Here is a 14,737-nt window from a genome sequence, read left to right as displayed (position 1 = left end):
TGATGATTCACTCCCCAAGTGAGCCACAATGGCCGGTGCGCGCCGATCCGAAGCCGGGAACCTGGAACCTCCTCCGGGTCTCCCATGAGGGTGCAGTGTCCCAAAGTTTTGGGCCGTCCTCGACTGCTTTCCCAGGCCACAAGCAGGGAGCTGGATGGGAAGTGGAGCTGCCGGGATTAGAACCAGCGCCCACATGGGATCCCGGGGGCGTTCAAGGCGAGGACTTTAGCCACTAGGCCATGCCGCCGGGCCCAATATCCTCTAATTTTTTAATGGGAGAGTGGTCCTGTTTCCCATTCCCCATCATCCTGAGGGATTGACTATCCTTACTGCATCTCAGAGGTTTATTTTATTCGAAATAGTGACCGAAGTGGAGGGAGAGAGAGCTTCCATCTGCTGGTTCACTCTTAAACTGGTCACAACCAAGGTTTGGCCATGTGGAGCCAGAAACTTCCTGCGGGTCTGGTGTGGGGCACAAGCGTGTGTAAGTCATGGTTCACTGCCTGCCCAGGCACCTTAGCAGGGAGCTGGAGTAGAAAGGGAAAAGCGGGCACTTTGACCTCTGCTCTAATTTGCACCTGAGTATTGGAGACCAGTGAGGCCCCTGAATGCATATTATCATCATCATTACCAGATTATGAGATGTTAAATACACATTTTTCCCTCATGTGCCAAATGCTTCACAGTCACGTACGTGTGACTTACTAGCCTAATCTGCAGTTGACGTTGTCCTGGATATCCCAGGTTTTCAGATTTTTGGGACAGCAACTTCATGTGGAAGAATGAAATCTAGATTGTAATTGATGCTTCTGTTGATGATTTAGTTTTCTCCTTAGGACTGTAACTTAATGGTAGAGACCCATTTTAATGTAGATCAGCTTTAGCTTCATGACTCTTGTGCTGTGCTGTTTTACTGGGTCATCTTTGTTCTTCCTGTAGGCAGCATACATCTACTCCTTTTTGTAACCAAAGAAAAATCCGTTAACTGAGCATCAGTTGTCCTTGAATTTTTTTTTTTTGTCTTTACGCAAGGCAGCGTCTTCTTGTAGTAAAGACAGAAGCATACACATTTATTGAGCAAGTGATAACGTGGGATACACTTTCATAAAATTTAATATAGCAGCTCCCATATCTGACTGCTAGCAGAAAAGGGAAGGTGAGATTTGGGGAGTTTGCTAACTTTTCAAAATCCATTTGAATGTGTCCCATTGGACTGTTTGCCTCATAGCTTGGATTTTTGGTTTTGTTGTTGACGTTTGACATTGCCTAAGTAGTAATAGATAAATTGTTTATTTGTTGGTTTTCTAGTAGGATTCTTGTTCATTATTAACTGAGCGAACTGTGTTCAAACTTTTTCAATGTCTTTTGGGTGTTGGGCCATGTGCTGTATACAGAAAAGGTCTTATTTTGAGGGCTTATCTGGGAGGAAGATTCTTTATATAATTAATGGCTTAGTTATATCTGATTAAAATACTGTCATTCGTCAGATTTTTGTATCAAAGCAGCATTTTTGAGGCTGAAGCTCAAAATCAAGAATTTTTTCGAATTTTTTCCTTCTTATAGCTATGTCATTCTGAATTGCCTGGAATTTCAGTTCTCATCCTTTTCTCCCACCCACCCTGTTCTAAATTTCTTCTTATGAAAAATTACTCACAGGGGACTAAGGACTTCTTGTCCTTTGTGTGTAATGAATGTGAAGAATACAATTCTCTTCAGTGTTGTTTTGTTTCGTGATATAGTTCTGTCCAACTTATTAAGTACAGAACCTTCAATCTGCGTAAGTATAGAATAGACTGACATCCTTTCACATTTTGCATTTTGAAGCTGTTCTTGTATCATTTGAAAAAATGTAGATGAATAATCAGATGTTTTTGAAAGAATTAAAAAACCACTAGAGTTACTTGTTGCTAATAAAAAAGTTGTAATTCTGAATTAGGTGGTGGTTAGGGGGCCCAAGGTTCAGTTAAAAACGAAAATCTTGTTTTTTTTTTTTAAGTCTTACTAATTTATAAACATTTAAGAATACTGAGATAATTTTTTCCTTTAAAAATGAGCTTTTGTAGTCCTTTCACCCCTGCTGCATAAATTTATTTTGTTTGCTAACATTAAACTTTTAAGGAAGTGAGCTATGTACATCTAGTAATTAGATAATAAGCATAAGATGTTTGTGTATATATATGATATATATGCCTGTGTGCATTTTATTAATGTTTTCTAATGATTGGTTGCTTCTGCAGTTATTGTATCTTAAATTAGTTTAATCAGTGGAATTTAAATACTCCTTAAGTGATTTTAGCTTTTGTTTTGAAAGGATAAAGCCTTTGCATTTTATCTCCCTGCATGACAACAGCTTAACACATAACCCTTTTTTGTTTTTTTTTGTAATTTCATTTTATGACAGTTTCATAGGCTCTGGGATTCCCCCAGCCCCTCCCCGTGCCCTCCGCATGTGAGATCCCTCCACATTGTTACAGTAGTACAGTTCAGATCCAGTCATGATTCCTTCATTGTGAGCATGCACCATGCATAGAGTCCAGCCTCTTATTGTCCAGATAAATTCGACAGTTTCTTGGGGAGACCATCCCTGGTCAGAACGTAGAGCCACAGCGTAACATCAACAACAGTTTACAACATCATGAAGTTAATTGACATGGTACAATACATAAATTTTTAACAAAACTCAATAGCCATTAAGGTTTCTGTATCAAGGAAAGACGAAATGCATCTGAAAAGTATTTTTTCGCCACTGCTGATGTGTTTAGTGATGAAACCTGATCGTTTATGTATAAATGTGCGAATATATGCGCAGCCGTGTTCATTTGGTGTGTAGATCCTTTCCTGAAACACCTATTTAATTTTTTCCAAGTTAACATTTATTAATCAAATTAGTGATTAAACAGCTTCTTGAGGTCATTAGTTGGTAGATAAATGAACGAATCTGAAAATGTGTGTGAAATTTCAGAAGTATTGCTTGTACATCATTGTATTTTATTTGAAATAGGGATTTGGGGCTCGGCACCATAGCATAGTGGTTAAAGTCCTTGCCTTGCACACGCTAGGATCCCACTTGGTTGCCGGTTCTAGTCCCGGTGGTCCTGCTTCCCATCCAGCTCCCTGCTTGTGGCCTGGGAAAGTGGTGAAGCACGGCCCAAAGCCTTGGGACTCTGCACGCGCATGGGAGACCCAGAAGAGCTCCTGACTCCTGGCTTCGGATTGGCACAGTTCCAGCCATTGCGGCCACTTGGGGAGTGAACGATTGCATGGAAGATCTTCCTCTCTGTCTCTCCTCTGTATATCCGCTTTTCCAATAAAAAGAAATAAACCTGAAAAAAGAAAAAGGGTTTTGGTAATTTAAAATTCCACTAATTGCCTCCTGTTTGCTTAGAATTAAAATGCTTTTGTTTTCAAAATTGTATTACTGTAAAGATAAACTAATATTGAATAAATGTTTATGACCATCTGAGTGACACTGAAGATAAATGCACAGTCACTTAGAAATCTCATGAACTCTGGCAGAAGGAGGTGCACATATGATTATAAAGTGTGGGGGATTCGAGTGGGTAGGTGTGATCTGAGAGCCAAAGCAGAGCCAGGAAGGAGTCATTAACTTGGCTTGAGGAGGAAGGGAAGGATTCCTGGAGGATAACTACCTGAAATGCATTCAGAGTTTGTTAAGGTTTAAACAAGAGGCAGAAGAGAGGGACAGAAGACATTGGGGGCTGAGACGCTTATGGAAATACAGTGAGAAACAACTAGGTTGTGTACTTGAGATTTCCCATTGACTTAGTTGAATAGGGAATCTGTGTAAGACAGGCGGAATAGTTAGTACAGAAGTAGACATAGATTAGATCTTAAAAGATACCATCTTTCTCTTTTAGAAAGGAAATTATTTTGTGCCAAGGGCTGTTGGGGGAGAGAGAGAGAATATGGGAGAAGGAGCAGAATGAGCGAGTGAATGTGCTGATTTACTGCCAGAATGACTGCAGCGGCTCTGGCTAGATCAGGCCAAGCCAGGAGCAGAAACTTGGTCTGTATCTGACATGCTGGTTGCGAGGACCCAAGTGCTGGAACCCCTTGGGGTGTGCATTAGCAGGGTCCGGAAACAGGAACAGACCTAGCACAAGAATTCAGGCTGCCAGGTACAGAATGTGGTATCTTACCTGCTGCCCCAAAGGCCCACCCCTGTTTATGTTGTTTAAGGTACTGTCTCCATCAGGGAAGGGTTTGAGCCAGAGCATTATGGGCATGTATTTATTTTAATGGAGATTTTTGAGAAAGGGTTTGAAGGTTGTGATAGTTGGTAGGCTGCTACCATATCTAAATGAACGTATTAAATAATAGTATTTGGGATGAAGAGTGGGATATCCTTGACAAATAGCTAGATAGGTTATGGTCTGCTTGTGGTCTGGGAAAGCAAGAGAGGACGGCCCAAAGCCTTGGGACTCTGCAACCCTGAGAGCTCCTGGCTCCTGGCTTCAGATCGGTTCAGCTCTGGCCATTATGATCACTTGGGAAGTGAATCAGCAGACAAAAGATCTTTCTCTCTCTCTCTCTCTCTCTCTCTCTCTCTCTCTCTCTCTCTCTCTCTCTATATATATATATATATATATATATATATATATATATATATATATATTTGATTTTGTAATAAAAATAAAATAAATCGTAAAAAAACCCTGACAGTTTTGAATTTGCTTGGCAATTATTTAGAAAGCAGAAAAAATACTGATGGTGAGATGGGTGATTGTTAAAAGGGAGTCTTTGAATAGTGATCTTTTTTTTTTAAGATTTATTATTTTTTAAATTGGAAAGTCAGATTTACAGAGAGAAGGAGATAAGAGAGAAGTTTTTCATCCACTGGTTCACTCACCTAGTGGCCACAATGGCCAGAACTGAACCGATCCAGGGAGCTGGATAGGAAGCGGGGCTGCGTGGATTCGAACCGGCACCCATGTGGGATCCTAACCCATGTATGGGGAAGCCTTTAGCTCTAGGCTATTGTGCCAGGCCCTGAATATAATCGTTTGAGATGGAGCTAGATAACACTTGTCTAGTGTTGGGGGTTTTTGTTAAAATGTAGTATCTGTGGGACTTGGGTAAGACCTGAAATTCATCTTTTTTCTATTCACTCCTCTCCCGTCTCTTGTTTTTTCCTTCTTTCCTTTTGTTCTTTAGAATTCATTTTTATTGAAATTAGTTTCTCATTTTGCTTTTCAAGACTTACTTATTTATTTGAGAGAGAGAAACAGAGATCTTGCATCTGCTGTCAGCTCTCCAGAAGGCCACAGTTGCTGGCACTGGGTCAGAGCGGGGCCAGGGACTTCTGGCTCTCCCACATGGTGGCAGAAGCCCATGTACTCAAGCTGTCTGCTGCTGCCTTTTCCAGCAGGAAGCTGGATTGGAAGTGGAACAGTTGGAATACAAAGTGGTGCCCATATGGGCTGCAGGCCCTGCAGAGAGCTGCTACAGCCAACTGCTGTTGTATGTGCCTGAAATTCATCATTTCTAAAATGTTCCTAGATAATGTCTGTGATTCCTGGATCCTGCGCTGTTTGAGAACAAGAGCTTGACATTTTTTTAGCACAGCCACCACCAGCAGGTTATATTGAGATAAAATCAAATAGATTGGTTGATACGGTCAGTGTGTACACTCTGTTCATGTTCTGTTTTTTTTTTTTTTTTTTTTTTCTTGAGTAGAAGTGGATGCAGTCTTCATCTTTGAGTGAGGTTGTGGGAGTGCTGTAAAATCGTAGGAGGGTAGTCAGTAGTCTAGGAAGGTGGGATTGTGGGGTTGCAAGAAGGGAGTGGGCACTTATGCATAGTGATTATAAATTTAAACTGAGATGGGTCAAGATGGGTCGACTGACGTGGTCGCATGTGTGTGTCTGGAGTAGGTGGGCTGTCAGAATAAGTACTGCAAGAAGTTGGGAGGGCAAGAAAGGGGTCAGTGGATTTATGGCTGTATAAATTATGATTTTATTAAGTGGTGAGTGCTGCTATAGGTAAGAATGGAGGAAAATTTAAAAGGATTAGGAAAAGGCTTCTGTCAACACCAGAATCTTAAAATATATGCTTAAAAAAATAAAATGTATACTTTTGTTAAAACAGTTTAATAAGTAGTGAACATTTATATAGCAATGTAATGAAGTGTTTACTGTTTGGGAAACCAATGTTTTTGATGATTGGAAAGATTTCAATCACTGGCTGTTTTTTCTCTCTTGGATATTACAGATGACCATGGATGAAAAATATGTAAACAGCATTTGGGACCTTCTGAAAAATGCAATTCAAGAAATCCAGCGTAAGAATAACAGTGGTCTTAGCTTTGAGGAGCTCTATAGAAATGCATATACAATGGTTTTGCATAAACATGGAGAAAAGCTCTACACTGGACTAAGAGAAGTTGTTACGGAACATCTCATAAATAAGGTATCCAACTTATCTGTTGCTTATACTGCTGAATATAGAGAATTGTTTATGCCCTGCTATGCTTTTGCAAATTATATTTAAGTACGCTAGGAGGCCTCTAAGAGCAAATTTGTAATTGCATTATAAAACCTTAGCCAAAATTTAGGTAAAACAGATTTTTTGATAATTGAGAAAAGGTGAAATTTGTGGTTTATCTTGGGAACAACAGTCTATATAACCTTAACCACTGAAGAAGGAATCAGTAATTGTTACGAACTTACTTGTTTATATATTACCTTTTTCCTTAAAATGCTTTGATCAGCCCATTGTGTTTTCTCAGTATTTGAAAATTAAAAACTGCAGTGTGTAACATATTTTCTGAAGACATTAATTGAAACTGACCATATTCATGTAACTTGAGTTCTGTGGTAAATATGACACACGTAATTCTTTCTTTGGACTGTTAAGATTATTTGTCAGTTCTTTCCAGAAAGATGTCTTTTTTTAGTACAGGTGTTTTCATAGTGCCATCTCTTTACTTGCAAGTAAAATGTAATTTTGCTAATAAAATAACTGCGAATTCTTGGTTTAATATTGCCGAAGTATATAATAATAGATGCATAAAACCCAGTTTTTGTGATACTAGCCATTCATTTTCTAAATTTTGTTTCAGAGGGGAGGAAGCAGAATAAATGCAAGAGTAGTATAATTAATTCTGTATACCCTTTTTCCTAGATTTAATATTAACATTTTGCCATAATTTTGCTAGTCTTTTCTACAGATACTTTTTATAAGTATTACCAGTTTTAGATTTTCATTTATCCTAATATATTTAATAATGTTTTTCATGAGAATAAGGAAATTTTTCCTATGTAACCCGAGAGCAGTGGTCAAAATTAGGCATTTTAATGTTGTGACCGAATACAGTCCATATTCAAATTGTCTTTTGTAGCAGTGATGTCCTTTTATAGCAGTTGGTTTTCTTATTCTCCAGTCAACCCGTGGTCGTACACTCAGTTCCTCAGCCTTTCTTTGACTTTCATCACGTTGAGATTTTGAAGAGTATAGGTCAGTTGTTTTATAGACTGTCCCTTAGTTTTTGGTTTGTCTGATTGTTTCCTCATGACTAGTTTCAGGTTATGCATTTTTGGCAGGAATAATACAATAAGTGATGTTGTGTCCTCAGTGCATCACTTCAGGAGGCACATGATGTCAGTTTATCCCATTATTGGTGATGTTAACTTTGATCACTTGGTGTCCGCCAGATTTCTCCACTGTGAAGGTACCTTTTTTCCCTTTGTAATTCATAAGTATTCTGTTCAGTTATATTTTGAGACTGTATGAATATCCTGTTCCCCAGAAACTTCCCATGTGATGATTTTAGCATCCATTGATGATTCTTGCATGAATCATTATTACTATGGTGGTTGCAAAATAGTTACTTTCTGTTGCTGTTCTTCCTTCTATAATTCCTTTCTCTTAAGTGGGATTATGTGAGTCAGGTAGCTAGTGGCTCATGAAAGGAGGTGGCTGTGTTTTCAATACAATCAGCAGTGTTTTGTTAAGTGTCTTTTTGTCCAGCTTTCAATGAAAATAAAGTGGATGCAAAGAGGTACAATATTTTCCTGAGGTGTTTTAACTGAATTGTGGGAGAAGACACATATTCAGATAAAAATGTGAGGCATTTTATTTTAACTAAGCTATACAGATGATAAATGGCTTATGAATGCAAGTGAAGGAGAGATTATTTTGGGCTGTAAAGATTTATGGGCAAGGGTGGACTTGAGCTAAACCTTGAAAATCTGGAAAGTACTTGAGAGGGTTGGACGCGTCCCAGAATGGCCAGTACCTTCTGATTGTGTAAAGATGAATTGGTTACTTTAGGTGGTAAGTAGAGTTTGAGACTTACATTATGTTTACCAAGATAAGTGAGTTATGGTGTTCCAGAGATGGATGGGAATAGATTATAGAACACTTTGAATGCTGATATAAAGAATTTGCACTAACCAGTAGAGAGTTACTGCATGCTTTTAAATGGGTGATAATGCTACAGGCTATTAAAGAGATTAATTTGAGATGTTTTTAACTAATTTGAGAATGTTTGTTAGAGTCAGGAGAAGAGTCGGGAAAATTTGGGTAAAATGATAGGCTAAAAAAGAATCAGTACTAGACTTTCTAGTGTAAGACTTGAGAGATTTTGGTTACTGGGAGTAGTACTGTCATCAGTGAAAGTGATATGAAGTTGTGGTAGAAAACTCGGATGGGTACAGGAGATAAGCTTTAAAGTTTTGTTTGATTCTATTGAACATTTTTGTAGGTGAAAGTTACCCTATAAATCATTTAACACGTGAGGGAAATTGTGAGGTGAAGATGTTCCAGTGGAAATGTAAGATGTTTGTAAATGCATAGATACTTAAGAGTTTGTAGAGGTGAAATCATAAAATGAGTTTATCTTGGTGCAGAGCTCATTTGAAATCCATGTGTAGTTTGTCACAATATGCACTTTCCATGAACTCTTAGAGATCTTTTATATAAGGTGAGAACTTCAGCAGGAGCTTGAAATGAGGTTTTGTGAGGAGCCTAGACCCAAAGGATTAAACGTCAGGAGAAAACTATTACGTATTTGTAATAGTTTTAAGAATAATTTAAGAAGTTTGGTGTTGAAAAGGATAAAAGTAGAATGGAGCTATTTTCCCTTACGTGACTGAACATTGGAACATCTGAATTCTTGGGTGTGGGAAGAGGATGGAATTAAGAACAGGGAAAAGGAAACAAATTTAGAGGAGTGAAATGTTTTCATTTGACAGAGATTGATTTGCAGGTGATAATAATGATCATAACTTATTTAGTGTTTTCTCTGCGATCCTGTTGCAAAAATTTTACTTGTATTACTTTAGCTGATAGCTAAAACTCATTATGCAATGTACTACTATTATCTGTTTTACAAACGAAGATACCTAGGTTCAGAGAATGGGCAGTGTGTGCAGATGCATGCGGTTGGTAAACAGCCTAGCTGGAGTTGAGTGTAGGCAATGTGGCTTCAGGCTAGGCCTTGACTTCGCTGTAGGTCTGCTTTAGAATGAATCCATCATGGAGAGTAAGGGGCTTGATATAAACTACCTCACTTGTGACAAAATTGTAGTCCTTTACATTCTGAAGTCATTTAAGTGTTACCTTTATAAAATATGATTTATAAATGATGTCCTAAGGACTTGACATGTGAGGAAAAGCTTGGTAGGAGTTGGCCTGAATGTGTGATTGTCATTTTGTTTTTTCTTTTTTTAATATTCATTTATTCATTAATTACATTGCATTACATGACACAATTTCATAGGTACTGGGATTCCCCCCCCTTTACCCCAAACCACCCCATCATGAATTCCTTCACCTTGATGCATAACCACAGCTCAAGTTCCGTTTGTTTTTTCTTAATGTTTTACAACCTGGACACATATACAGAAAGATATCTGTAGTCGTACGTTCTGATTGAGCATTGGCCCATCCAGAAAGTGAGAAAAAAGAAGGCACAAGTGGGGGTGTTAATGTTGTAAGTGATTGGTTTTTGGACTCTGAAATATGGTCAGGTAGATACTGAATTCATGTGAACAGTAACTCCAGGGAATCAATTAAGAGCTTCAGCAAATTCTCTACAATAAATTTGCCTAAAATGGTTCGGTATCTGAAATAAACTGTTCTAAGTTTGGGTTGCCAGGGTCACTTTTACGTGAGGTTCTTGAAGCTGGAAATTCATGGTAATTCCATGAATTGTCATGGTAATTCCCGATCAAGTTCCAGGTGAGTGCCCCCATGCTGGTTTTCAGAGGGTCCCTTCCTTGCTGGATCTTCTTTGTGGTAGATAGGAGAAATCCTCTCATGCTTCTTAGAGTAGCATTGCTTCTATTCAGGAGAACTCTGTCCCCATTTCTAATACCTCTCAGAGACTTTAGAAACTGTCACATTCACATTGGGTATTAAGGGCTTCATTATGGATTTAGAACAGTCCACAGCAGCTGTCATTTTGAAATAATAAATGTCCCTGGGCCCGGCAGCATGGCCTAGTGGCTAAAGTCCTCGCCTTGAACACCCCGGGATCCCATGTGGGCACCGGTTCTAATCCCTAATCCCGGCAGCTGCACTTCCCATCCAGCTCCCTGCTTGTGGCCTGGGAAAGCAGTCGAGGACGGCCCAATGCATTGGGACCCTGCACCCGCTTGGGAGACCTGGAAGAGGTTCCAGGTTCCCGGCTTCGGATCGGCACAGCACCGGCCGTTGCGGCTCACTTGGGGAGTGAATCATCAGACGGAAGATCTTCCTCTCTGTCTCTCCTCCTCCCTGTATATCTGACTTTGTAATTAAAATGAATAAATCTTTAAAAAAAAAAAGAAATAATAAATGTCCCCTTAGACCTGAAAACATATGTTCAAGTTGCTTGTGCTGAATGCTGTATACTCATTGATGGTACTTCTCCAGCATCGGAAAATGTTCTGTAACTTTTGTTTTCTTTTATACTTGTTTGAAGAGTTTCTGACTAGGACATGTGTCAGTTGCAGCCGGACTTTTGATTGACTTCTTCATGTCAGATGAAGAAGTTTCTAAAACCTCTGTCCTTACCCATTTTATGTTTTCCATGTGTCTTGTTTCATTTTTACTATAAAGAAAAAAAAAGTCAATAGCTATAAACATATAGTACAAAATAGAGTACTACTCCATGAAGGGAACACTGCCAAAATAAATCTGTTCATAAATAGGGCAGCAACTCAAAGTGTTTGTCTCTGGATGTAGGAAGCCTCAATTTGTTCTCCCAAATGAAACTTCAGAGCTACCGCTGTTACAATATGAAGGAGTTAGTTAGGATTGCCTCTCTGTGCATCATGCCTTCTGTAGTGTCAGGATATTTGTCTTTAAGTCCATGAGAATTTACACGTTTTTTTGTGATTCTGAAAGCATTACTGTTTAGCCTTTTATCTAGTTTTTGTTAATTGTTTTTTGCAGTTAGCTGAAATAATATTTGCACATATGTAAATTTCATTTTTTTGGAAAGAATAATGTTCCTCAAGTTATGTAACCTTCCATTAGAATGTATAGGTGATTGGATTATATTTATTGTGATATGTTTCCATGTCTCACACTCAAGACATGCCAGTGGCTTTCTTGTCTGTTCCTTCATGTTACAGTGTACTTCTGTTCTTTTTCTTTTTTTTCTTTTTAAAGATATATTTATTTTTATTACAAAGTAAGATATACAGAGAGGAGGAGAGACAGAAAGGAAGATCATCCGTCCGATGATTCACTCTCCAAGTGAGCCGCAACGGCTGGTGCTGTGCCGATCTGAAGCCGGGAACTAGGAACCTCTTCTGGGTCTCCCACGTGGGTGCAGGGTCCCAAGACTTTGGGCCGTCCTGGACTGCTTTCCCAGGCCACAAGCAGGGAGCTGGATGGGAAGTGGAGCTGCCGGGATTAGAACCGGCGCCCATATGGGATCCCGGGGTGTTCAAGGCGAGGACTTTAGCCACTAGGCCACGCTACCGGGCCCGTAAATTTTATTTTTAAAAGTATATTTTCATTTACCTGATTGGCAGAGCATGGATGGAATGCTCCCTTCGCTTGTTTACTTCCCGGATGTCTGCAACAGGTAGAATTGGGCTAGATGGAAGGCAGAATCAGGGAACTTGCTGCAGGTCTCATGGGCGGTAGAAAGCCAGGTATTTTGAGCATTTCCATGCTTTCTCATAGGGTATGTGTGCATTAGCAGGAAGATGGACCTGGAAGCAGAGCTGGGTTTCCTGTGCAGGCACTTTACCATGTAGGTGAGCAAAGTGGTGTTATAACTGCTATGCAAACATCCTCCCTTTTTCGCCTCAGATTTTAAGGCAAAGTACTTTTTAGGATTGTGGTACACATAGCCAAGACACATCTTTTTGCCTTGAAGAATTAAAATCCACTTTTTGCATGTTATTAAGGTGAGTTTTGTATAGTTTGTGCTTTTTTTTTAAAAGAATTATTTATTTGACAGAGGGAGAGATAACTTCCATCTGCTGATTCACTCCCCAGATGTCTGCAACAGCTAGGACTGGGCCAAGCCAGAGCTGGAAACCTGTTCAAGCTCTGCCATGTGGTGATGGGGACATGAACTGGTGCCCATGTGGATGATGGCAGTGTAGGTGGTAGCTTTACCCACTATACTGCAGTGATGGTCTCCACATTTGGTTTCAAGATGAGAAGAGGTAGAAAATAGAATTGGGCATTTGGTTTAACTCTGCTACTATTTAAATTGAACAAAATACTGCAATGTTCTGGAGTTCAGATTACTAATCCAAAAAGTGAGATTGAGCAGTTTCTGTAGCCTACACAGCTTTAAAATGATTGTGTGCTTTGAAAGTTTTAAGACTCAGAAAGATCAGGTTTTTTGTAGTGTTCCATTTGTGATATCCATAATATGTGCTTAGATAAAACTTGCAATTTTCAATTAAATCCAGGGAGAAACTTCAGTTTTAATGTGTTAATAGTTTAATCATCTCAGTTTTAATACTCAGCGGGTTTTTCAGATTTTACTTATGCTTAGTTTCTCCTTCTTTAGTAGTTATCCTGTGCAAAATTTTTTTGAGGGCTCATTTATTTATTTGAAAGAATTAGGGAGAGAGAGAGAGAGAGATGTCTTTATACCTCAAATTCATTGGTTCACTTTAGTTAGAGCTAGGTTGAAGCCACGAATCAGGAGCTTCGTTCTGGTCTCCCATGTGGGTACAGGAACCTGCACACCGTGGACTGTTCCACTACCATCACCACTGCATTAGCAGGGAAGTAGATTGGACGTGCAATAGCCAGGCCTCAGACTGGTACGTATGTGGGGTGAAGTAGCTTCACCGGCTACACCACCATGCTGTCTCTAAAAGTTAGTTTTTGTACTTGAAAAATTTTGCTTTTCTTTTTTAAAGGTATATTTTAATTTTATTGGAAACTCAGACTTACTTGGGCCCAGTTGATGTAAGTAAGGATTGTGTTTTACAGCTAGAAAGATTGAACACTTAAGAGGGCCTGGTTTAAGGTTCTAGTGACTTTTTGACTGTGTAAATAGCAAATCTTTTTGATAGAGCAGGTAACACTCTACCATTTAGTTATTTGTATAGAATTTCAGTTGCTGAAAATAATCTCTACAAAGTGCTTTTTTAGTTTTTCGATTTTTCTCTATTGTGAGAGTTAACGTCTTAAACATTATATTTGTAGGTGATGAAGATATTTGTGTGAGGGGCACTAATTGTGAAAATGATGATGATAATTCTAAGGGTAAACTTGGCTGTTTTGTAGCTTAAACAGACAGGTTTTATAGTAGGTTGTTGGAAGGCAGTTATGCTCACTACTATACCACCAATGCTAAAGGAGGTTGTTGAATATATGTACTTTGTAAAATTTGGGAGACCTTTTTTTCCCATTTGTTTTTATTATTTTATGATACAACTATACAGACTCTTGGGATTTCTCTTACACCCTCCTCAAATCCTCTCTTCCCTTCCCCCACTAATTTCCCCTATATTATTAGAATAATATAGTTTTTCGTAAATAATCATAAGCCCATCATTTCAGGCATGGGCAATGGCAGAATCCAGTATCCTATGTCAAGACACATCCAAGAGTTTCATTGGAAGTCCATCTTTGATCTGGAAGTAGAAGCATACTGCATTGTATCCTCACATCTGCATATGATGGTCTCCATTACACAGATACTGTACATCCCCTTAAATGAAAAGCCACAACACAAATTCAACAACAGGAAGAAAATAGAAATTAACAACACCATGAAGTTAAATAACATGCTACTGAATGACTGATGCGTCATTGAATAAATGAAAATCTATAAACTTCTTGAAGAAAATCATGCTAGTGTATAACCTATGAGTCATTGAAGAATTTAATGTGAGGAAGAAAAAAGCTATTTTGAAGAAATGAAAGTAAAAACAAAAACATCAAAATCCATGAGATATGGTTTCCGCTGATCTTGAGTGGTGGAGACACGTCTCCTGTAGGCAGCAGATAGATGGCTTTTGTTTTTTTTTTCAGTCTACTAATCTGATATTTGATTGATGGCTTTAAGCTATTTACATTCAGATTTAATATGAACGGATGGTAATTTGTTCCTGTAATTTAGCTGTGGGTTGTTTATTGTTTAGTCTTCTGTTATTATGTATTAAAATAGAAGTATAGTGCTGGTGAATTAAGGAAGATAATGAGGGTGGGCTGTTAGAAATTAATTAACAGAGAACATGAGAGGCCATGCAGAGCTGAATTTTTATTGTGCCAGGGTGGCCATTATCTTGCAGGAGAACATGCCAAA

General features: G+C 38.8%; 1 protein-coding gene across 1 annotated transcript in view; it reads left to right on the top strand.

Annotated features, from left to right (window-relative positions):
• CUL3 (cullin 3) overlaps window positions 1-14,737 on the top strand; it is a 101,801-nt gene that overhangs the window by 14,010 nt on the left and 73,054 nt on the right. The window contains exon 2 of the mRNA XM_058665074.1: window positions 6,232-6,429. Within this exon, the coding sequence (XP_058521057.1) occupies window positions 6,232-6,429 (198 nt within the window). The remainder of the gene's footprint in view (window positions 1-6,231; window positions 6,430-14,737) is intronic.

The sequence above is a fragment of the Ochotona princeps genome, chromosome 5 (assembly GCF_030435755.1).
Source record: "Ochotona princeps isolate mOchPri1 chromosome 5, mOchPri1.hap1, whole genome shotgun sequence".
NCBI classification, from domain to species: domain Eukaryota; kingdom Metazoa; phylum Chordata; class Mammalia; order Lagomorpha; family Ochotonidae; genus Ochotona; species Ochotona princeps.
Note: the sequence above shows the minus strand (reverse complement) of the source record. Positions and strands in the feature narration are given on the sequence as shown.